Source organism: Geotrypetes seraphini, chromosome 3 (assembly GCF_902459505.1).
Source record: "Geotrypetes seraphini chromosome 3, aGeoSer1.1, whole genome shotgun sequence".
Lineage (NCBI taxonomy): Eukaryota > Metazoa > Chordata > Amphibia > Gymnophiona > Dermophiidae > Geotrypetes > Geotrypetes seraphini.
The window spans coordinates 82,555,295-82,580,459 of NC_047086.1; the positions used below are offsets into that span (position 1 = coordinate 82,555,295).

General features: G+C 45.4%; 2 protein-coding genes across 7 annotated transcripts in view; one reads left to right on the forward strand and one right to left on the reverse strand.

Moving 5' to 3' along the window:
- The window catches only part of RPS7 (ribosomal protein S7), a 45,661-nt gene extending 29,006 nt beyond the window's left edge, over positions 1-16,655 (reverse strand). Inside the window, exons 1-3 of the mRNA XM_033937056.1 lie at positions 16,580-16,655; positions 15,948-16,029; positions 4,185-4,256 (exon numbers count right to left, since the gene is read on the reverse strand). Of these exons, the coding sequence (XP_033792947.1) occupies positions 4,185-4,256; positions 15,948-16,022 (147 nt within the window). The 5' untranslated portion in view covers positions 16,023-16,029; positions 16,580-16,655. The remainder of the gene's footprint in view (positions 1-4,184; positions 4,257-15,947; positions 16,030-16,579) is intronic.
- A 67-nt stretch (positions 16,656-16,722) lies between these two features.
- The window catches only part of COLEC11 (collectin subfamily member 11), a 46,271-nt gene continuing 37,828 nt past the window's right edge, over positions 16,723-25,165 (forward strand). For 4 of the 6 annotated variants that reach the window (XM_033937050.1, XM_033937054.1, XM_033937049.1 and 1 more), the window contains exon 1: positions 16,723-16,956. The gene's annotated coding sequence lies outside the window, so the exon portion shown is untranslated. Of the gene's footprint in view, positions 16,957-19,027; positions 19,221-25,165 lie in introns of those variants that run through there. The other 2 variants (XM_033937052.1, XM_033937053.1) reach the window with 1 other exon arrangement.

Below are 25,165 nucleotides of genomic sequence, written 5' to 3' on the forward strand. Positions count from 1 at the left end.
AACAGAATACTTCAGTCACACTTGGCAGAATAGTGTTAGGGGAGTGCAACTAAGGCCACTGCCCACTGGTCAGAGAGCCCTAAGCCAGCTGGAAGCTAAAGAAGCATGGATACATACTAGGTGCTACCCAAAAGTTCTGGGAATGTGAACAGCATACGCAAACTGGATATAGTATGCCTTTCTGCCACTAGAGGTGTCTAGCAGTATGCTTTGTGAATCAGTGTGCAGTTGAGTGGTCGCGTTATTTTGTTCCGTGCGATTTTGTACAGTTTTGTTTTAGGGACTCGGCAGATTTCAATGACGAATTTTATTGAGAAGAGAATCTGCATCAAATTTTGTTTGAATCTTAAAAAAAACTTTTGCAGAAACCCATCATATGCTCCAGGAAGCTTTTGGAGATAATATCATGTGCCAAAGCAAAATCTTTCTTTGGTACCAACGCTTCAAGGACGGACGAACATCTGTCCACGACGATGACTGCTCCAAACGACCTTCAAGCACAACACCGGAAACCATAGCAAAAGTTTGTGAAACTATCTTTGCAGACCGTAGGCAAACTATCCACAATGTTTGTGAGATAGTAGGACAGTCACATGGGACAGTTCAACAAATTTTTTGGATGAATTGAACATTAGACGCATTTTTGCAAAATTTGTGTCAAGACTGGTGAACAGAAGGCCCATCACGTTTCTGTCTGTTTGAAACTCAATTCCTGACTTCCAGAAACATTACAGTGATTACACACCCTCCTTATTCGCCTGACCCTGCCCCCTGTGATTTTTTCCTATTCCCCAAAATGAAATTACGACTGAAAGGGCGCAGTTTTCATACGATTGAAGAGATCCAGGCTGAATCGCAGGAGGTTCTCAAAGCACTCACCCAAGATGACTTCCATAGATGCATGGCCTCATGGGAAAAATGCTGGGATCGTTGTATACATTCTCAAGGGGACTACTTCGAAGGAGACAGTGGAAACTAGAAGTTTCAGTAAGCAATTTTTTTTTTACAATTGAATTCCCCAAACCTTTGGGTAACACCTTGTATTTCAAATCCGATATATTCTAGTCACAAAACAGAAAATAAATTTTTTTCTCTCTAACTTTTATTGTCTTGTCATTCTATTCTTTAAATCATGATGTCTCAAGCATTAGTCTGTTTTCTTTTGTCTTTTCTTAACTTACCAGGGCTCCTGACCATTTGACATATCTTCTTTCTCCATGCTCACCATTCAACTTCTGTGTACGTATTGTTCCACATGCTCAGTATCTCTCTTCTCCTATAAATCCCTTTCTAGTATTTCCGCTTTGTCCATCTCCCTAAACTAAATTAAACTAAAACTTAATCTTATATACCGGGTCTTCAACCAAAAGAAGCTCGACGCGGTTAACAATAAATTAAAAAAATAAAATGAACTGAAATACAAGAGTTAGTTTTCAAAATGTTTAGCGAAAAAAAAAGTTTTTAGAAGTTTATGGAAGAGTTGGAAGAACTGGGACACCTCAAAATTAGGGGAAGTTCATTCCATATTTAGAAAAATTTAAACGCCAGAGAGCTGCTAAAATTCTTAACTCCTTGAATTCCTTTCCTAGAAGGAAGAGAAAGTTCAAATCGATGAATGCCTCTCGCATATGAAAATCTTTAAACATTCCATAGCAGAGGAACAAGAGGAGCAAAAATACCATGTAAAATCTTAAAAACAATACTTAAACACTTAAACTGAATTCTAAAATAAACTGGGAGCCAATGGAGAGAGAAAAAGCAAAGGAGTCACATGGTCGAATTTGCTCTTTCTATAGATCAACTTCACAGCAGTATTCTGGATCAATTGTAGTCTTTGAAGGCAGTTCTTAGTGATGCCAAGATAAATGGCGTTACAATAATTTAACCGGGATAATATAATAGATTGGACCAAAACAGAAAAATGATATTGATGGAAAAGAGATCTGACCTTCCTCAACATTTGTAAGCTGAAAAATCATTTCTTTTACCAGAGAGTTTATTTGATCCTTAAAAGTAAGAGAAGAATCAAAAAGTATTCCCAAAATCTTATAGGAGAATTCAATTTGTAGTGAGCCTTCAGAATCCAAAAATACAGTGGAAGGAAGATGATCCAATTTTGGGCCTAACCACAGAAGTTTAGTTTTAGCTGTATTTATTTTCATCTAGACAGACATAGCCCAAGTTTGAAGTTTAGAGATACAGTGATTTATTTTAAAAGATACAGTGATTTATTTTAAAAGTTAAATTGGTAATATTTGGGTCAATCTCAATCAGTATAAAAATGTCATCCGCATAAGTAAAAAAACGTTTCCCACGCTGACCGCTTATAAATATTCAAAGTTGACATATAAAGATTGAACAAAATTGTGGAAAGCGGAGAGCCCTGGGGAATTCCGCAAGGAGGTTGCCAGGAATTAGAAATATTACCATCAATATTAACTAAGATTGGGACAATAAAAATTTAGAAAACCAAAAAAAACAACCTGATTAAGACCGATATCTGAAAGTAATTGGAGCAAAAAGTCATGATGCACTACATCAAACGCCGAGGACAAATCAAACTGAAGCAAAATTGAACATTTATTTTGAAGTCGTAGTTGTTGAATTTTAGAAAGAAGAGAGATCAATAAAGTTTCAGTACTAAAATTAGAACAAAACCCATATTGAAAAGGTTGAAGTAATGAAAATTTCACCAGATAATTAGTAAGTTGACCTGCTACAATTGATTCTAACAACTTTGTCACCATTCTATGATCCCCTCCCCCCCATGTTCAGTATCGCTCTTCTATATCCCTATGTGCCCCCTAAGTCCAGCATCTACCTTTCATGTTCTTATTCTCTATCATGTCTAGCCATCTTCTCTCTGTGTCAATATATTCTCCCATGTCACTCACTCTTCCTTCATCCCCTTGGTTCAACTTTTATTTTTCCCTTCCCTTCTCTCCCCCCTCCCTGCAGGTCCTACACTTCTCCTTTCCCTCTAGCCCCCTTCCCATGGGTCAATTCCCTCCCTTCAGCACCCAGGTGTGGGTCTGACACCTCTCCCTTCCCCTTCAGCTCCAGTACCCCCACATGGGCCCAGCACCTCTTTCCCTTCCCCCCAATCCTCAGACCAAATCCAACCTGTCTCCCTTACTTTCAGCTCCAGCTTTGGAACCAGCTAGTCAGCACCTCCCTCCCATGGGTCCAGCAGACCCCTCCCCCATTCACGGGTTTCACCAAAAATTACATCGGAAGGAGGGACTCGGCCAGAAGAAAGCCCCAGAGCAGGCCTGCAATGTTGCTTCTTCGGTTACTGAAGCTTCTTAAATGCTGGTAGGCCCAGGGCGGGAGGCACAAATGGGCTGACCCAGTAGAGAAGTCCCAGGGTTTGTTTGGAGGTTGTTGTTTTTTTTGCTGCTTTTAAAAGGGGCAAGATTTGCTGGTGTTGTAGAATCCATGATCTCAAGGAACGAAGGGAGGTGGCTGCTGGCCGGGAGGGAAGGCAACTCGGAGGGGAGCTAGGACACCATTGTAAATAATGGGAAAGGACATAGGAGAAGTTTCCTACTCTGGGACAAAGATGTTCACTGTTCCCGAAGCGAAGCATGCATCTGCATTCCCGTTGCTATGGTTAAACTGCAATCCACCGCATGTTGCTATGGTGTTTTTTCACCGTGTTATTCTCTAGTGGGAATCAAACCCAGTTCCCCAGGATATTTCTCCAATGGTCTTTGTTATGTTACCATGAATCCCATATTTAGATTTTAATGTTCTAAGCCAAACATAAGTAGCAGATCATCAAGATATTCACATCCAATGTAATCGCATACAGCACAAGAAATGCTTTTTATTTCTCTATAATTTGTGTGGATAGTGCAAAAAACAACAGTCACAGAATAGAGTGGCCAACTAACTGTGCTCTATCTAACCATAAGTAAACTTGGTTGTCAGCAGTCAGCTGAATTGCACTTTAACAACCATGTCTTAATAACCATAACCCCTCTTCTCTCCTGATCTTATATTCAACCAAAAGCATTGCAGCAACTAAACCTCCCAATCTAGACATGCTTCTAGTTTTCCTGGTTAGCTAAACTCCAGTATATCTGAAATTCTGTACTGCTCTGAAATGGAAGTAATGTATTTAAGTTATAAAAAAGGGAAGTTTGATACCATACTTCTTAACACTAAAATGTTAAAACCACCTTAGCTGCAGTGATGTTCAGCTCCCTTAATTGTGCCTTTAAGTCAGAATTCATTTCCAACTCCAGGAGCGCCTACAAAGAGAGGGAAAGAAACACACTCTTGTTACTTGCTAATTATAAGAAATAGTATAAGTACCGCTACCAGTATTTTGTAATCAGACATAGAAAATTAAATTTACTGAGCCTTCCAGACAAACGATTCATTCTTTTTTTTTTTTTAAATCTTTATTTTGATTCATTCTTAAGGTGACCATACAGCCCGTATTAAATGGGACTGTTCCGATATGGGACTGACTGTCTCGTTGTCCCGACCCACCGCTTCGGGACGTCAAAATGTCCCATTTTCAGGGACAGCGTCCCGAAGCTGTGCACGGGGACAACGGATTGGTGATCGCTTCCCCTCCCTCCTGCCGTGCTCTTTCAATTCAGGCATTGCCCTAACCATCTTTTCTCGGCCATCCCGGGGCTTGTAGTTTCTCCACGAATCTAGGAGTGGAAATGGTGAGCATCGGAACTATGACTACCGAAGTGCAGTGTGCGTGGCTCCAAACTGGCCATTCCCCTCTTGGAACATATCCTCAGCTGCGCGACCGCTAGAGTTCTTACTCGCGCCACGGCTGTTTTCGTGCTAGCGGGACACGCTTTAGTGAAAACTTCGCAGCAGAATAGGCAGCAAAAATAGGGTATATATGTTTAAAAAAATACAGATTCTGATGAAAAGTTCTGGCTACAGCACCTGTTAATTCCCAGCAGCGACCGCCGTTGTTGGGCTAGAACTTTTCATCAGCATGTGCACTTCACTGTACAGCATCTGTAGTCCACTTCGGTTGGAATGGCAAGGTGATGATGATGTGCCTAAACTAAGTGAACCCGTTTTCAGATGTGCAGAGTTTAGCATTAGTGGACACGGGATGGAGGCACTGGGGGCGCTAAGGACACGGGAAGGAGGCACTGGGGCACTAAGGACACAGGAATGAAGGAAGGAAGGTGGGTCTTTTTTATTTTTCAAATTCTTTATTCATTTTTCATCTTACAACAAGTATACAATACTATATTATATTAAACTTTTTAAACTTTTACATATCACTTGTAATTCATTCAATTAAGATTTTACATACATAAATTTAATCCCTCCCCACCCACTCTTCCCACCATGAATTCAAAATATCATATACATATTATATTTCTATCAATTAATAAAACCTTTAAAATAAATTTTCTATCCTCCCCCAATGTATAAATGTACTTTCATTGGAAAATGATGTCTATTCATTACAATAAATTGTCAATGGCCCCCAAATCTTTTTAAAATTATTATAATTCCCTTTTTCTATAGCAATTGTTCTTTCCATTTTATAAATATGACATAGTGAATTCCACCAAAATGTATAATTAAGCCTATTGTAATTTTTCCAATTGCTGGTAAAGCACAGTTACTTACCGTAACAGGTGTTATCCAGGGACAGCAGGCATATATTCTCACATGTGGGCGACGTCATCTACGGAGCCCCGATGCGGACAGCATTTCAAGCAAACTTGATTGAAGATTCAAGCTTGCTGGCTGCACCACGCATGTGTGCCTCCTGCTCCACTAGAGGGCGCATCCCCTCCTCGTGGTCTCCAGTTCACATATCCAGCAAAGAAGCCAACCCCGGGGAGGTAGGCGGGTTGTGATAATATATGCCTGCTGTCCCTGGATAACACCTGTTACGGTAAGTAACTGTGCTTTATCCCAGGACAAGCAGGCATGATATTCTCACATGTGGGTGACCTCCAAGCTAACTGATAAGGGATGGAGGGAGGTTGGCAATTCAAGAAAATAGGTTACGTAAGACCGATTGGCCAAACCGGCCATCGCTCCTGGACAGTGTATCCAGGCAGTAGTGTGAGGTGAAAGTATGAACCGAAGACCACGTGGCAGCCTTGCAGATATCCTCGATAGGCGTGGACCTGAGGAAAGCTATCGAAGCTGCCATCGCTTGGACCTTATGTCCCGTGACTCGACCGTGCAGCCTGAGCGTAGCAGAAAGAAATACAAGCAGCTAACCAGTTGGACAGGATGCGTTTGGAAACTGGGCGCCCCAACCTGTTGGGGTCGAAGGACAAAAACAACTGGGGGGCCGTTCGATGGGACTGGGTGCGTTGGAGGTAGAAGGCCAACGCCCGCTTGCAGTCGAGAGTATGAAGCGCCACCTCTCCGGGATGAGAGTGGGGCTTGGGGAAGAACACAGGTAGAACAATGGACTGGTTGAGATGAAAATCAGACACCACCTTAGGCAAAAACTTAGGGTGAGTGCGGAGGACCACCTTGTCATGGTGGAATACCGTGAAAGGTGGGTCCGCCACCAAGGCCTGCAGCTCGCTAACCCTCCGAGCAGAAGTGAGAGCAAGTAGGAAGATCACTTTCCAAGTTAGGAACTTAAGATGACACTTATCCATAGGCTCAAATGGAGGTTTCATCAGTTGAGCTAGAACCACATTGAGGTCCCAAACCACCGGAGGCGGTTTGAGGGGAGGATGAACATTCAGGAGCCCCTTCATGAAACGGGAAACTAAGGGATGGAGTGAAAGGACCTTCCCTTCCAGGGGCTGATGAAAGGCAGCAATGGCGCTGAGATGGACTCGAATGTAATTGGTCTTCAGGCCAGAGTGAGATAAATGGAGTAAATACTCCAGAACCAAGGACACAGGGACCGACACCGGGTCCTGGCGGTGAGAGGAGCACCAGGACGAGAATCTAGTCCACTTCTGAGAATAGCAGAGTCTGGTCGATACCTTCCGAGAAGCCTCCAACACTTCCCTGACCGACTGAGATACAGGGAAGGAAGTCAAGGGGAAAGAAACCAAGCAGTCAGATGAAGAGACTGAAGATTGGGATGTAACAGTGAACCCCGACTCTGAGATAGCAGAGAGGGAAAGACAGGCAGAAGCAGAGGTTCCCTGACACTGAGTTGAAGTAGTAGGGAGAACCAAGGCTGGCGGGGCCATCGAGGAGCGATCAAGATCAGAGTGGCCCTCAGAGATTTTAGATGGACCAGCGTCCTCAGAATCAGAGGAAACGGCGGGAACGCATAGAGGAACTTTCCCTCCCAATCTAGGAGGAAGGCATCGGCCTCGAGACGGTCCGGGGAGTATATCCTTGAACAGAAGAGAGGCAGTTTTTGATTGTTGGGGGAGGCGAACAGATCTATCTGGGGAGTCCCCCACGTGTCGAACACCTGTCGCAGCACCTGAGAATGCAGGGACCACTCGTGTGGCTGGAGGAGGAGGCTGAGCCTGTCCGCCAGGCAGTTTTGTTCCCCTTGGATGTAAACCGCTCGAAGGGAGATGTTTTGGGAGACCGCCCACTCCCAGAGCCGTAGAGCTTCTTGGCAGAGGGACCAGGACCCCGTCCCTCCTTGCTTGTTTACGTAGTACATCGCCACCTGGTTGTCCGTACGGACGAGAACCACCCGGTCGTGAAGCAGGTGTTGGAAGGCCACCGCGGCGAGGTAGATGGCCCGGAGTTCCAACACGTTGATGTGGCAGCGACGGTCCTCTGCGGACCACAGACCTTGAGTGCGGAGACCGTCCACATGAGCCTCCCAAGCGTACTCCGATGAGTCCGTGGTTAGGACCTTGTGGTGTGGAGGGGCGAGAAAGAGCAAACCCTTGGAAAGATTTGAAGAGTCGGTCCACCAACGGAGCGATCTTCGCAAGGAAGGAGTTACTGTCACGTGGCGGTTGATCGGGTCCCGATCCTGTCGCCATTGTGATGCCAAAGTCCACTGTGGTAACCGCAGATGAAGGCGAGCAAGTGGGGTAATGTGGACTGTGGAGGCCATATGGCCGAGGAGCGTCATCATTTGTCGGGCCGAGACCGAGTTCGATCTCGAGACTTGTCGGCTCAGGTTTACCAATGCCTCCCGACGCTGAGGGGGGAGGAAGGAGCGAAGGCGGACCGTGTCCAGCACGGCCCCGTTGAATTATAAGGACTGAGAGGGGCGTAGCTGGGATTTTGGGAAGTTTATCTCGAACCCCAGACACTGAAGAGAAGTGATAGTCTGTTGGGTCGCTGAGATAGCCCCCTCCCTGGTCGAGTCTTTGATCAACCAATCGTCCAGGTAGGGGAATACCTGCAGACCATGGGAGCGTAAGGCAGCCGCAACCACTACGAGGCACTTCGTGAAGACTCGGGGGGACGAGGACAGGCCGAAGGGGAGGACCCGATATTGCAGGTGAAGGTCTCCCACCTGAAAACGCAGGAACTTGCGGCAAGCAGGGTGCACCGGAACATGGGTGTAGGCCTCCTTCAGGTCGAGGGAGCAGAGCCAATCGCCCTCGCTGATCAAGGGGTAACGAATCGGAAGTGAAAGCATCCGGAACTTTTCCCGTACTAGAAACTTGTTCAGGCGTCTCAAGTCTAGGATCGGGCGCAGGTCTCCCATCTTCTTCGGTACCAGGAAGTAACGGGAGTAAAACCCTTGGCCCCTTTGATTTTGGGGGACCGGTTCCACCGCCCGCAGGCGGAGGAGGTCCTGTGCCTCGGAGAGGAGGAGGGACAACTGCGCTCGGTTTGGAAGGCACGCGCTCGGTGGACTGTCGGGGGGTACCTCTTGAAAGTTGAGCGAGTACCCTGATGAGATCACGCCAAGGACCCATGAGTCCGACGTGATGGCTTTTCAGTGAGGGTAGTAGGCTTGAAGGCGGCCCCCGATGGGGAGGGGGCTCGGTGGAGGTGCGGAGGGGGCCCGCCCCGTCCGCTCATTCCGTCAAAAGGACGGAGATGGCTTCACCGACGCCGTGGGCTGTGACTTTGGTGGAGCCCTAGAGTGAGCCTGGGGGCGTCACGGCGGTGGTCTGGAAAAGGCCGGTGTGGACTTCTGGGGGTAGCGTCGAGGTAATCCCCGGAAGGGGCGAGAGGTCTGTGGTTTAGGCTTCTGTCGGACAAGAGACGCGAATGAGCGTTCGTGTTCAGACAGCCGTTTCGTAGTAGCTTCGATGGTGTCGTCAAAGAGTTCCTTCCCGACGCAGGGGAGGTTGGCTAGTCGATCTTGCAGGTTGGGGTCCATATCGACGAGTCGTAGCCATGTCAGCTGGCGCATGGCCACCGCGAAGGCTGCGACCCTGGAAGATAGCTCGAAGTCGTCGTAAGCGGCGTGGAACAAGTGTAGCCTGAGGTTGGAAAAATCCTCGAGGAGGAGGCTGAACTCTGTCTGGCGAGGGGTAGGTAAGCTCTCCGAGAAGGAGGTGAGCCGCCCAATGAGGTGCTTTAGATAGGAGGAAAAAGTGAAGGTGTAGTTCAGGACTCTGGCGGTCATCATAGAGTTCTGGTACAACCGGCGTCTGAATTTGTCCAGTGTCCGGCCTTCGCGTCCAGGGGGTACCGCCGCGGACACCCTCGAGGGGTGAGCTTTTTTTAAAGATGATTCCACCAGCAGGGATTGGTGGGACAGCTGTGGTTGCTCAAACCCCGGGTGAGGTACTGTCCGGTACTTAGACTCCATTTTGGATGGGACCGCCGTCACCATGTAAGGAGTCTCGAGGTTCCTGATAAGGGTCTGCCCGAGTACCGGGTTCAGTGGTAGCCGGAGGGACTCTCAGGGCGGGGAAGGCATATCCAGCTCCGCCAGGTATTCCTTGGAGTACCTTGAGTCAGATTGTAGGTCCAAGTCAAGGGCACGTCCCATGTCCTGGACAAACCTTGTGAAGGATGGTCGATGGGGTCCCGTGGCCCCTTGCGGGGACGGTGACCGAGACCGCCGTTTGGCTGAGAAGGAAGGAGAAGCCTCCCTCGAATAGCGGGGCTCTCGCTCGGATCCTCGGTCCGATACCGGAGATGCGCTGTGAAAGCGCTCCGGGGTCGAGGACCTGCGTCGCCTCGAGGAGCCCCTCGGGGACGACGCCGGGGTTCTGGGGACCGACCGGTGTCTGGTCGGGGATCCCTCCCCGGACTCCCTCGGCGAAAGCCTAGGGCCTCGGGCCGGAGCTCCGGACCGAGGGGGAGTCAATAGGAGCTGTGGGTTGGTAAGAGACAGCTCGGTGACCCTTAGCGGCTCCCCCGATCGAGTCAAGCGGGTGCTCCCTCGTACCGGAGGGGAACTCCAGGCTTTCTTAGAGAGGGGTCTCGATTTTCGTTTTGAATGCCTCGAATACTTCGAATGCCTCGGGGAGGAATCCGATGAAGAGGAGAGGCGACAAGAATGGCGCGGTTTTCCTCGAGGGGTCTCGGCGCGTTGCTCAGGCTGGTCCGGCGCATGCGAGGTCAAGGCCGAGGCCGGTTGAAGGTGAGCCATGGCAGCGGATAGCTCCGTTGTGATCATCGCTCGAAGCAGGTCCTGGAATACGGGCACGGACAGCATCGATGGCATGTCCAAGGCCGCTGTGCTCTCCACCGGGGGTGATCTCGCTTCGGAGCATTCCCGAGGGGTGGAGGCACGTCCCGAGGTCTTCGGGGGTTTTACCGGGGCTGTGGGTAAGGAGTTTCCACTCTGTGCGGCCATTGTCCCCGAGGTTGGCTTCTTCGACAATGTGGAACCTGAGGAGGGAAGAGGGGACTTACCCGGGGCAGAGGACTTATGAGAGCTCGAGGTCTTCGAAGTCGACTCCCGAGGCGAGGCCGATCTCGAGGCCAAGGGTTGATCCGTAGCAAATAGCTCTGCCATGCGGGCCCGTCATCGGCAGAGCGCCCGCTGTTGAAAAGTTGCACACCAGGGGCAAGTTTCCGTTGGATGGTCGGCCCCCAGGCAAAGGATGCACCAGCGATGCGGGTCTGTGAGAGATAGAAGACGCTCGCACCAGGTGCACTTTTTAAAGCCCGTAATGGGCCGGGACATCCAGGCGGCCGCGGCCAATCAGGCCTCGCGGCCGCGGCGATCCGGGAGCCCCCGGATCGCGAGAAAAAGGCGCGTAAAGCGCGATGAGCAGGAAGAAAAAATTTTTCGTTATGCACAGCGACTTTTACGAAGAAAGGAAAAAAAAAAGAAAAATAGTAAATCTCGGTGCAAAGAAGGCACTAGGGCAGTGCTAAGAAAAACGTGTCTTCTTAGCACAGCGGAAAAAATCGAACTGGAGACCACGAGGAGGGGATGCGCCTCTAGTGGAGCAGGAAGCACACATGCGTGGTGCAGCCAGCAAGCTTGAATCTTCAATCAAGTTTGCTTGAAATGCTGTCCGCATCGGGGCTCCGTAGATGACGTCACCCACATGTGAGAATATCATGCCTGCTTGTCCTGGGATAATATGCTGTATGGCGACTCCTGTCATAATTAATAGCTTGTTATTACTTGATGAAATTTGACTTTTTGCTCTCATTGACATCCCAAACATAATTGTATCATATGATAAAGCTACATGGTTTCCTAGTAAACAATTAATTTGAGACCAAATTGATTTCCAAAAGACCATGATACAGGGACAATAAAATATTAATTGGTCCAAAGTCAATGCTTCCAGATTCATACAATGCCAGCATCTATTAGACCTAGAGCTATCTAACTTTTGTAATATAACAGGGGTCCAAAAAGCTCTATGTAACAAAAAGAACCAAATTTGTCTCATAGATGCAGACATTGTAGATCTCATTCTCCAAGACACAAATTCGTGGCCATTGAGACGCAGAAATTTGATGCTTAATCTCAATGCTCCAAATGTCTCTAAGACCAGTTCTTGGTTTTTTATTCATATATCCAGATATCAATTTATACCACTGTGCGGCTTGGTGCCCCAAGAAATCCGCCTAAAAGCACAAGAATTCCAGACTATACTGATTATTAAGATTTTTCCATTCAGGGAACCTCTCCTGAAAAGCCTGCTTCAGTTGCAACCATTTAAAGCTTTGTGATTTATTAAGACCAAATTTATGTTGTAACTGTGAAAAATCAAGCAGTTTACCATTTGAAATGACATCGTTTAAAGTCCGTATACCTGCAATAATCCATGCTTCCAAACGACTTTAAATCCGCCAATTTGAATCTTGGAGTTTACCCATAAAGATTGATTTGTTGACTTATGTATTGGATTAGGTGTTAAATTACTGACATAAAGTAATGTTTTCCATGTATCCATTAATATTCTGTTCTCTTTATATTTCCTAGGCATCTTGATACTGATAACATGAGATAAATGCAAAGGAAACATGAGTCGCCATTCCAAATACAACCAATCTGGGAAATTTTCCATGAGCTCTGGGAGGACCCAATACACACCCTAGCATAAAATATAGGCTTGATGATACCTACAGAAGTTAGGAAAATTTACCCCACCCTCCGCAATTGGTTTCTGTAAAGATACTAAAGCAATTCTAGGCATTTTACCCTGCCAAACAAATTTTGTAAGGATACCATTTAACTTTTTACAAAAGGACCCTTGAAAAAAAATTGGTATCATACTCATTTGATAACAAACCACAGGCAAAATCATCATTTTAATAGTTTGAACTCTCCACCACCAAGAAAGATGTAAAGGATTTCATTGCTCACACATTTCTGTTACTTTCTTTAATAAAAGTTTTTCATTCTCTTTTATTGTGTCTTCCAGTGTATTTTTAATCTTAATATCTAAATATTTTAATCCATCTTCCTTCCATATAAATGAAAATGTATTAAATAAACCTTTAATACAATGCACATTAAGCGGAAGAATTTCTGACTTATTCCAATTTATCTTATACCCCAAAATTTTCCAAATTTCTCTATCAACTCCAGCAGGCATGGAATGGAAGTTTCTGAATTTCTCAAATAAAGCAGAATATCATCTGCATATGCAGAGACTTTATATTCCCGATCAGTACGAGGAATGCCCTGTATCCCCTTTGCTTGTTGAATGGCTAATAACAAGGGTTCCAAAACAATATCAAAAAGCAAAGGAGATGTCTAACCCCCCTCTACAAATTAAAGTGCTCTGATACATTATTATTAACATATAATCTTACAGTAGGGGAGCTGTACAACGTTTGAATCGTTTGTATAAATCCAGAACCTATACCAAACCAATTTAATGCTTGATACATGAAAGTCCACTCAACTCGATCAAAGGCTTTCTCCGCATCTAAAGAAACAGAGAATGCCGGATCTTTTAAGGCTTTTGTTAAATTTAACATATGTAAAGCCAGTCTAGTATTATTAGAGGAATGTCTCTTAGCAACGAATCCAGTTTGGTGTATATCAATAATAAAAGGGAGAGCTTTAGCCAAGCGTAAAGCCAGTGTTTTAGCCAAAATTTTCCATCAACATTAATTAGTGAGATAGGCCTGTAGTTTGAAACCAAAATGGGATCTCTGTTTGGCTTTGGCAAAACAATTGTTAATGATTCTGCCATAGTACCTGAAATGCAACCTTTAGTTAGTTGGTACTGATATAAATGTAACAAATGAGGTAATAGGGTAGATTGAAATGATTTATAAAACTCTACTGTATAACCATCACCACCTGGAGCGGATCCAACTCTAAGAGATCGCAACGCTGTTTCTAATTCTTTTAGTGATATAGGCTCATCCAAACTTTTTTTTATATGATCAGGAACCAATTGGTGGGTCTTGAGTGCATTAAGAAATGAAAGGCTACATGGTCAGAAGGAAACCAAAGACTCATGAAATCACCAGACAGCAAAGGCAGGAAAAATGATTTTAAATTTAGTGATAAAAATGTGTCAGTTTTGAGAATTTATATCTGCTGTCTATATTTTGCACTATATTTGTCTATTTTTCTATAGTTACTGAGGTGACATTGCATATTTTAAAGTCATCTGCCTTGACATCTTTGAAAACTCCCCCCAAATATAAATGATAATTAACATTTTCTCTGCTTTGTAGTTTTTTAAAAAATTTTATGGTTACCATTATGAATTAATAAGATATTATATGTACACTAGTCTTTAAGCCCATTACATTAACGGGTGCTAGAAAGCAGCCCCCTTTCCCTCTCCCCCTCCAGTTCCTCCCTAACTGTCTCTCCGTAGCCCCTCTTCTGTCTTCCCCCCTAAGCAAAATGATCTGCCTCCCAGCACACCCCTCCCCCCGAAGCAGCCCCCTTTCCCTCTACCCCTCCAATTCTTCCCTGACAGTGTCTCCGTGGCCCCCCTTCTGTCTCCCCTCCCAAGCAAAGCTGTCTGCCTCCCAGCACACCCCTCCCCCCCCAAAGCTGACCCCTTTCCCTCTACCCCTCCAATTCCTCCCTGACTGTCTCTCCGTGGCCCCCCCATTTTGTCTCCCCCCAAGCAAAGCTATCTACCTCCCAGCACACCCCTCCCCCAAAGCAGACCCCTTTCCCTCTGCCCCCCCTGACTGTGTCTCCGTGGCCCCCCTTCTGTCTCCTCCCCAAGCAAAGCTGTCTGCCTCCAAGCACAGCCCTTCCCCAAAGCAGGCCCCTTTCCCTCTCCAGCTCCAGTTCCTCCCTGTCTCTACATGGCCCCCCTTCTGTCTCCCCCCACAAGCAAAGCTGTGTGCCTCCAAGCACACCCCTCCCCCAAAGCAGGCCCCTTTCCCTCTTCCTCTTCCCAGTTCCTTCCTGTCTCTTCGTGGCCCACCCGATTTTATCTTCTCGCGGTCTGGCCAGCTCCCCCAGTCCCTTGCCGCCGCCACCCCCTTCCCTTCCCATGGTCGACAAACCTCTTGGCTCCAGCAGCGGCCGCAGCACTGTAAACACGCTGCTTCGCGGCCTCTACTGCCCCGATTTGCTCTTCCGTGTCCCTGATGACGTCATCAGAGAAATGGAAGAGCAAATCAAGGCAGTAGAGGTCGCGAAGCAGCGTGTTTACAGTGCTGCGGCCGGTGCTGGAGCCAAGAGGTTTGTCGACCGCGGGAAGGGGGTGGCGGCGGCGGCGGCAAGGGACTAAGATAGCCGGCCAGACCGCGAGAAGAGAAAATCGGGTGGGAGGCTCAACGGGGATTGGGGGGGAGGGGCGAAGACGACGACAAAGACTGAGCCCTTGCTTTCTCCCTAGCTCCCAGTGCCCTACCAGTCTGTACACCGCGATCTAGAGAGCAGGGAGTGCAACGGTTGCACGGTTCTGGAGAAAGCGTCCAGACAATAATGAGATGTAAAAGTATGAAATGAGGACCAAGTGGCAGCCTTGCAGATTTCCTCAATAGGAGTGGAACGGAGGAAAGCTACAGAAGCTGCCATAGCTCGGACTCTATGGGCCGTGACAGAACCTTCCAGAGTCAGTCCGGTCTGAGCATAACAGAATGAAATGCACGCTGCAAGCCAATTGGACAACGTACGTTTAGAAACAGGATGCCCTAATTTATTCGGATCAAAGGACAGAAAGAGTTGAGGGGATGATCTGTGGGGCTTAGTACGGTCTAAATAGTAAGCCAAAGCCCGCTTACAGTCCAAAGTATGTAGAGCCTGCTCACCAGAATGCGAGTGAGGTCTCGGAAAGAAGACAGGCAGAACAATGGATTGATTGAGATGGAATTCAGAGACAACCTTAGGAAGAAACTTTGGATGTGGAGGTTGCACGTCTGCAAAGCCACGGACATACATCTCACAGATCAGGGATTTCAGATCACGCAGATCTGAGTGCGCATGCGCGTCTAGCGTTTTATTATATTAGATGAAAAATGAATGGAACAAATTGGGGTGGGACTGACAATTAATAGATGTCCCCTTTTGATGAAAAAAATAAATGGTCACGTTATTCATTCTGGGCTCTGACTTAATGCAACTTATTGGAGTGAGGTGAAATAGGAACACTTCTATATATCTAATGATAAAGAACGGCAACAAACTGGAAAAAAAAAGATACACAGTAAAGGTGATTGAAAAAGTTATAGAATCTTACCTGGGAGATGCCAGATTCGAACTCATCTGGCTTCTCGCCATTGGGCTTCACAATCTTGGCGCTGGAGCTGAACATGGCCTTTCTGTGGAGTCAAAGCGGAGGAACTTTGAAAGACAAATATAACTGTTAAAAGTCCCTATCCCCCCCTATTTGTCTTGTTTATGTTTTAATTAGAATGTGAGCTCTACTGAGTAGGAATTGCCTCTTACATGTTTTAATGTACAGCGCTACAGAAATGATCAGTAACAGCAGTAAAGTTATCATCGGGGATCCAGACGCAGCAGGTCCGATTTATACTAAAGGCCACGAACTACCGCTTCCACAGCGCTAAAAACTACTCGATCAGAACTGTTAAAGATCCAAACTATCTCCCAAAGGATCTACCCATGCGCTCCAGAGCCCTGAAAAGAAAGCAGTTATCGCTCAACACATGTCCTAGGCCCATGCACCCGTTTACTTCACGTTACCATCACCAACAGCCAGCACAATCTGCAATCATCCACCACAATCCCGGCCCTTCTCCACCACGCAGACTTCGCTTAAACAGCCACTGGAAGCTACATCTTGATGGAAACATTATTTCACACCATTAAGAAAATATCCATCCCGTAAGACCTCAAAAAGCAACCCACCTCTCACGGAAACGGCCTAGGAAAAGAACGAAATCTCGCGAGAACACCAAGATCTCCCATCACCATAGCCTTTCAACTCTACTTCCGGGTTACAGTCAGCCAATAAGTCCTCTAGTCTGGTTTGCGCTCTCCTGATTTTGGAAGATAGGGAGGAGTCAAAGCGGGAATTGTTCCTGTGCGGATGTATTAAGTGTGGTTTCAAAAGCAACTAGTAATTTCTTTAAGGGAGGAGAGGGAAGTTTAGTTTTGTTGATCTGACAGTGGCTATAGTGGTTTCCAGCGTCTTCTTTTTCGTGCTTAGCTTAAGAGAGTCGTGTCTTCCGCTCTGGCTGCTTATACCGAAGACAGAGACTAGCAAAGTGGATGCGTGCCTGATGGTTAGTGTAGTCAAGTGGCTTGATAACTACGGAAGTCCTATTCACCACCACCACCGCAGCGTCTTGTGATTTTTGGTCAAATCGATTAATCCTTAACCCTTTCGGGGATACGAAAATGTACCGAAGTCGTGCATTTACTTTGGTCAGCCTAAGTGTCTCTAAAACGGCGACACCGTCCCTCCCCTCCTCCCAGACAACAACAACATTATTTCTACAGCAGTGTTTCTCAACAGGCGGTATGCGTACCCTTAAGGGAACGCGGGTCGCTTGTTGTAGCACATGGCCTGGCTGCCGCTATTCCTTGCCCTTCAGTAGAAGCCGCTGCCGTTGGGGATCCCTGCCCCTCCACTGAAGCCGCCCGTCCTTCCGCATCCCTCCCTCCCCCAAGCCGACCCAGTTACTTGTTGGGGTTGCACTCGTTCCCTCCGTCCCTAGTGAACTCTGTGCAGGGACGGCACAGGCAGCGACTCACACGCTGGCCTGGAAACAACCTCTCCAGCACCTCCTAACTCCCTGCACCCGAGGCTGAGGCTGAGTGCCCCCACCACCCCACCCTTGGTATGCTACTAGCATCAGGGCACACAAATTCTCTTCCAGAGTACCAGCACAAGGCAGCATTTGCACTTCATTTAGGTGTGCCCACTTACACCATGTGAATAACAAGAGTAACTTCTGCATGCAAATTTTACAGTATTCTGTAGTTAGGCAGCTATGGGACACACATAGCTCTAACAGTTTCACGCCTAAGTGCTAGTATTCCATAATTTTAGCACACAAATGTCATGCATACATTCTTTAAGAAAAATGTTCCCTCTTTGAACATAGAGCTAGATTCAGCAAATAGCACCCATATTTGGGCACCATGAAAAAATGGCACTCAGTGCTATTCTATAAGGGATGCTCATCCCAGAGTGTCCTTTATAAAACAGCATGTAGCACTAATTTCCATAATAAGGTGCCTACTTAAATCGGGTGTAAATCCTGGTATGCAAGTTAGGAATACATCCCCCCCCCCTAATTCTTGTAACTCATGGGAACACCCATGCCCTTCTCATGACCACATCCCCTTCTGGGTTGTGCACAAGAGAATGTAGACAAGGTGCTTTATAGAATTGGGCATAACCGGTTGCACACCCTAATCCTAACTGGTGCCAATTAATATTAATTAATTTATTTAAGTGACTTGCACAGGGTCACAATGAACAGCGTGGGATTTGAACCCACAACCTTAGGGTGCTAAGGCTGTAGCTCTAACTACTATGCCACACACTCCCAGTTATTGCTGTTAATTGGCTCATTAACCAGTTAAGTTGCATTATTTATTCAATTTTCTATACCGTTCTCCCAAAGAAGCTGAGAACAGTTTACCAAGTTTCCAAGTTTATTAGTTTTTAATATCCCGACCATCAAACAAATGTCTGGCCGGTTAACAATAAAATTTAGAGAGGCTTAAAAAAAATAAAAAAGGAGAAAAAAAAAAAAGCATAGAGTGAACATAAATGACAAAAACAAAACAGACTAGAGGGTGAGGGTAAGAGGGGGAGGAGGGGAAAAGTTACATAATTTAGATGAAAAGGAGAAAGTGGGGTGGGGATGGAACAAGAGGGATAAGGGCGCGTTGTTGAAGCAAATACTTACTCAAAGTAAGAAAATTAAAAAAAAGAGAAGGAAGAATGATGATTTAAGTACTGTCGAAAGCGTCCTGAAATAAGAAGGTCTTTAGGCAAGTCTTGAATTTGATTAAATGTTGTTCGTCGCGGAGGTATTGTGGAAGAGAGTTCCATAATGTAGGAGCAGTTACTGCAAAGTTGGTTTTTCGAGTATAATAGAATTCTTTTAGAGATGGAATGAAGAGAAGTTTTTGGTCTGTTGATCTTAACGTGCGGGGGGAACATTGTGGAATAAGGAGTTTATCAAGAAATAGAGGTAGGTGAGAGAGTTTGATTTTAAAGGAGAGTAAGATGATTTTGTAGGTGATGCGGTGGGTGATAGGAAGCCAATGAGCCTCTTTAAGAAGAGGAGTGACATGCTCGAATTTACCTTTTTTGTAGATAAGTTTTATTGCAGTGTTTTGTATTAATTGTAGTCGTAGTTCTTTTTGGGGAAGTCCGTTGAGAAGAGAGTTACAATAGTCTAAATGTGATATGACAAGGGAATGAATCAGGATGTTGATTGAGTCGGTATCTAAGATAGAACTTAGTGATCGAATGATACGAAGTTTAAAGAATCAGATCTTTACGACTGAACTTATGTGGTCGTGGAAGGTAAGCTCTTTATCAAAGATGACGCCAAGGAGTTTTATTTTGGTTTCCATTTGTAATGGTAAAGATTTGATGGAAATTTTTCCTAATAATGATTCAGATGTTTTGATAGGAAGGAGGAGCCCACAGGATTTATCAATATTGAGTGAAAGTTTATTTAAGTAGAGCCAATCACTTATAGTGTCCAATTTATTGTTTATATCTTTTACGTCTGAGATGTTTGTAGTGTTAATTGGGTGAAGGAGTTGTATATCGTCAGCATAGGCGAAGATTGTTTACATTAATTTATTCAGGTACTCAAGCATTTTTCCCTGTATGTCCCTGCGGGCTTACAATCTACCTATTAGGGGGATTAAATGACTTGCCCAGGGTCACAAAGAACAGTATGGGTTTGAACCCACAACCTCAGGGTGCTGAGGCTGTAGCTTTAACCATAACATAAATCTTTATTTGTTATACCGCAAGTGCCCAACCACTGCATCACATTCAGCATCTAGGATCATGCTCAGATTTTGGCCTCCTTTATAAAATCTGGGGGATAGTGTGCATTCTATAAGAGGTGAGGAAACAAGGCAGCCGGTCTACTAATCCAACATGGAAAGAAGATAAGAAACAGATCATATGCTCCTAGGAACTGGTGCCCGACAATCCAATTGTAACAGACACAGAATCATTCTTTCAGTACTGATGGAAGTTGTATGTCGCTAGCTGGTTTTATGCCTCTGATGCAGCCTAGTTTGTGAAACATGGTCACGTCAGGCACCAATTCCTGGGAGCATTAATTAAAGCTACTTTTCTTCATACGGTCTGCTTCTTGCCATCTTTCCTCTTTAAGAAGAGGGCATGCTATTATCAGTGAATATATTTTGTCACAAATGACAGACCATGCCTAGCCCATAATAGGACTCTCAAATAGCCAAAACTGTATAGATACCGCTTGTTCACTCATACATTTCATAATAGGTGCAAATTATTGGACACACATGCTCAGCAGCTTCTTGTCACAGCCTTTGAAGAACTGGATTTACAATACAATAAACCAATTTCTAGACCACACAAGCAAATAGTTCAACGCGGTTCACAAATGAGTAATATAAGATACATGGAAATGAACAATGAGACAGGACTAGTTACCTATAAACTTATTGAAAAGATGAGTTTTTAATTGCCTTCTGTAGTGAAGATAGGAATGGGACATAGAGAACATGGTGTTATGGTGAATATTTATATACCAAAGGGGTAATCAAAGTATAGCCTAAGCAGTTGACATTGGTTTGCAGAATACTATAGAAACATGACAGCAGATAAAGAACAAATGACTCATCCAGTATGCTCATCCACAGCATCCACTATTTCCTCCTCTCCCTAAGAGATCCCATGTGTCTGTTCCAGACTTTCCTGAATTCAGACACAGTCTTTATCTCTACCACCTCTACTCAAAGTATATATGCACTCGTATGTGTGCACAAGTGCACATAAATGCCAAATTTCTGCCTAAGAGCTAGTCTGTAAATACACGTGTATCTTACATAGTGTGTATTTTACAAGTATGCGCATGCATAGGTAGGTCTGGGTAGGACTTACACTTAAGCACATAACTTATAGAATGCTATAAATTATGCATTTATCAGCAGAACTTACAGCTAGCTTAAGTGCTCATACCCAGTTATACTAGAATTCTATATATTTTTTAAAAAAGGTAGCACCTACTTTCTTTTATTGATTAGGTGTCGCATAAAAGTGTCCTCTGGTTGCATACTGTTATTACTAATTTGGTTTTGATCTTTTTGTGTGTGTATGTATATCCTGGTAACCCGCCTAGATCTTTGGATAGTGTGGGCTGTAAATATGTAACTAAATAAATTACGCTCATAGAGTCAAGTGGAAAGATCCATGTTATGGCTCTTCAATCATGTGTTCTACTTTTATGTGCAGTTGATTGAGCTCAAATAAACATATAGTAACATACAGTACAATTGCTAGGTAAAATACTGTATATTCCTATTTGTTTCCTAAATAATTCAAATTAAGCTAATTCATACCCTTTTCTGTAGCTAAATCATTATTGAAAATTCTGGCAATATTGACTGATTTCTTAAATTCTTTTTTTTTTTTTAATAATTTTTGAGAAAGCAGCCAAAACCATAACGAGAAAACAGAGGCTTGGTATAAAAGAACCAATAACAATGCAAACTAGCACAATGTAAAGAAGCCCAGAAGGGCAATACAGAGACAACCAGTAAAGAGCAGAAAGAAAAGTCAACCTACATGTGCCAGGCCCCAAGGGGAAAAAGAGCAGCATCGCAAGTGGTAGCTGGATAAGGATAACCTCCAAGGGATTGGACCAAATCTGGCGCTCTGGAAGGCATCCCCCAGGATAGTTAGTCAAGGCTGCAATAACCTTTTTGAGAAATAAGTATCCCATTCCCATTCACACCCACTACCAGTCTGACAGTCAGCATCCAACAAACATACCACACTGATCGCACCAAGTAAGCAGCATACTGACCTCCAAGCATGCAACAATCAAACTCATACTGACCATACCGGATTGCGAGTAGGAAAACAACTAGGAACCCTAGAGTTCCAACAAAAACAAAGTTATCGCTGGGCATTGGGGACAGCCACCTCTGCTGCTAATTGGAATGCCTTCCACAAAGAAGCATAAATGCATTTATCCAAGGACAAGCAGGCAGCCTATTCTCACATGTGGGTGACGTCATCCACGGAGCCCGGATGCGGACAGCCTCGCAAGCAAACTTGCTTGAAGAAACTTAGAAGTTTTGAGTTAGCCGCACCACGCATGCGCGAGTGCCTTCCCGCCCAGCGCAGGGCGAGTTTCCTCAGTTCTCAGTTTTCCACGGAGCCGAGAAGTCTGTCTTTGACTCTCTGCATTTAACTTCGTTACTTCGTGCCTTCTCTCATCGCAGTTTGTGTTTTTTTCTTCACGAATAGCTGTATTCTTTTATTTCTTTTCTTTTTAAAAAAAAAAATTACTTTATTTTTTTCTTCCATTTTTCCTGGCGGGGCAGGCCGCTCAGCCGCAGCCCACGGGCTTCGACTTGGCTGCGGCTATTTTTCCTCCTATTTCCCGGTCAGCAACGGGCTTCAAGAAGTGTAGCCAGTGCCAGCGTGTGATTTCCCTCACGGACCCACACCGTTGGTGCCTCAAGTGCCTTGGGCCCGACCATCAACCGAAGTCGTGCAAGCGCTGTGCTACTCTTCAACCTCGAGCTCTTAAACGTCAATAGAATTTAGTGGAGAAGCTGTTCCGGATGGGACTCTTCAGTCACACCCTCGACTTCGCAAGCTGCCTCGGTTTCGCCTTCTACCGAGGGTCCTCCTGCTTCCATGACTCCGACCTCAAGCATCATCAAGCCTTCCTCGTTTGCGGCGGCTCTTGCTTCGAGTACACCTGCTGTATCTTCCCCTGTATCCTCAGTCAGATAGCTCAGCAGAAAGTTCCAGCGGTGGTTCTAAAGATTGCTAAGACTTCGAATTCGAAGCATACTTCCACTGCCTCCAAGGAACCTCCAGCCAAAGCAGGTGGGCTGGTTTGTTAAGCGGACTCCTCCTTGCCGGCTTCTTTCCAGACCATGTTAGAGAAGCAATTCATGCAGTTCCTAACCAACATGGGACCGCAGCTAGCTACTCTAATCCAGCCTGGGCATTCTGCAGACTCCCGCGAGGTCGAGCCTTCTTCATTGCCTACGGCTGAGGTTTCACACTCTTTGCAGGGAGCAGAGTCTCTGCGAGTGTCTGGTCTGGCATCTATGCACTTGAAGCAAGGAGTAAATTCTTTGCAAGTGCCTCGACAGGAATCCTCACACTCCATACAAGGAGCAGAGTCTTTGGGAGTGCCTCGAGATTCCTCCACCAAGCCTCCTGAGCTTCGATCCACAACTTCTAGCCCTATCCAGTCTTTGGTAGCAACGTCTGCTTCCATCTCCGGGGCGAAGTCTCCTCGATCCTCAAGGCCTGCTTCCAAGCACTACCCTCTTCATCGATTGAGGCCTTCTTCCAGGAATAGCTCTTCTAATGAGCGTCCTTCTTCGACAAAGCCTCGACCTACATCTTACAGTTCTACTAGACCACCGACTCCTCGACCGAGGTCTCCCCTCCCAAACCTCAAGGGTACAGCGGCATCTATTGCTTTGTCTAAGTCTCCTTGCTCTTTTGGTGCCTATTTTCCTGCAGAAGCTTCATCTTCTACCCAGGCTGCCTCAAGGTCATCGAGTCCCTCTCGAGGCAGGGCATCGGCGGATCAGCTATCTTTTTCTTCCTTTCTTCGACAGATGGACTTAAATTAGATGCTGGTTCTAAATTCTCTAAAGAATATCTCGAAGTCATGCATCTTCCTCAACCTCCTGCAGAGTCACTTAAGCTTCCCCTTCATACGCTTTTGTCTCAGACTTTTACAAGATGCCTGGAGACTCCTTATGCAATTCCTGCTGTTCCAGGCAAATTGGACTCCAGGTATAAAACTCTACATTGCACAGGATTTGAGAATTTGCAGCTGTCTCATAAGAACATAAGAAGTTGCCTCTGCTGGTCAGACCAGAGGTCCATCACGCCCAGCAGTCCGCTCCCGCGGCGGCCCATCAGGTCCATGACCTGTAAGGTGGTTGGCATCTAAACCCTTTTAGTCCCCTTATCCTTCTATGTAAGCCCTCTTTCATAACCTATCTCTACCTCTATCTGTATCCCTCAACCCCCGTGTCCTTCAGGAATTTATCCAATCCTTCTTTGAAGCCCGGTAGGGTAATCTGTCCTATTACAACCTCAGGAAGCGCATTCCACGTGTCCACCACCCTCTGAGTGAAAAAGAACTTCCTAGCATTGGTTCTAAACATTACATTACATTACAGATTTCTATTCCGCCATTACCTTTCGGTTCAAAGCGGATTACAAAAAGAGTTATGGAAGAAGGGTTACAACATTAGATCAAAGAAGGTTTCCAAGAGAGGGAAAAGTAGGATCTGGGATTAGGGAGGGGATGGTAAGAGGGGGGTTAAGCTTTATCTTGATATTAAGCTTTATTAAGGGATTTCTTGAAGAGTATAGTTTTTATTTCCTTTCTGAACATCTTGTAGTCTGGGGTTGTTGTCAATAGATTGGAGACTTGGTTGTCTATCATCGCTGCCTGAGTGGCCAGTAGTCCGTTGTATAGTTTTTTCCGTTTTACTTCTTTGATTGGGGGGTAAGTGAATGGGGGGGGGTGTTTTGCTATGCCTGGTAGAGGTGGTTTGGATGAGGCGGTCATTTAGGTAGGTTGGGCTGTCTCCATTTATAGCTTTAAATAGTATACAGTAGAATTTAAATTGTATTCTTTCCTGGATTGGAAGCCAATGAGAATTGATGAATGCCTCAGTAATGTGATCATGTTTTTTCAATGAATAGACGAGTCTCAGAGCTGTATTCGAATTGTCTGTAGTTGTTTAATCATTATTGCAGGGCAGGGGAGGTAGAGGATGTTGCAATAGTCTAGGATACTTAGGATTAGAGATTGTACTAGGAGCTGAAATTGTGTTTTTTCGAAGAATTTTCGGACTTGTCTAAGGTTTCTCATAACTGCGAAAGATTTCTGTATTGTTTTGTTAATTTGTGGTTGCATGGTGCAGCCTCTGTCAATAGTCATACCTAGAAGTTTTAGGGTGGTTTGCAAAGGGTAGTTGATAGAGTTGATTTCTAAGTTGGTTATGGTTGGGATTTTGTTATTTTCTAGGAGGATGAATTTAGTTTTGTCTGGGTTGAGTTTCAGTTTGTGGTCTTCCATCCAAGTCGTAACTGTAGCTAGAGTTCTGTGTAGTGTGTCTGGCATTAAGAGCATTGGTTGGTCGAAAGGAATGAGGATGGTGATGTCATCAGCATAGCTATAAGAGGATAGGCCTTGTTTGTTCAGGTAAACACCAAGAGAGGCCGTATATAGGTTGAAGAGAGTAGGGGAC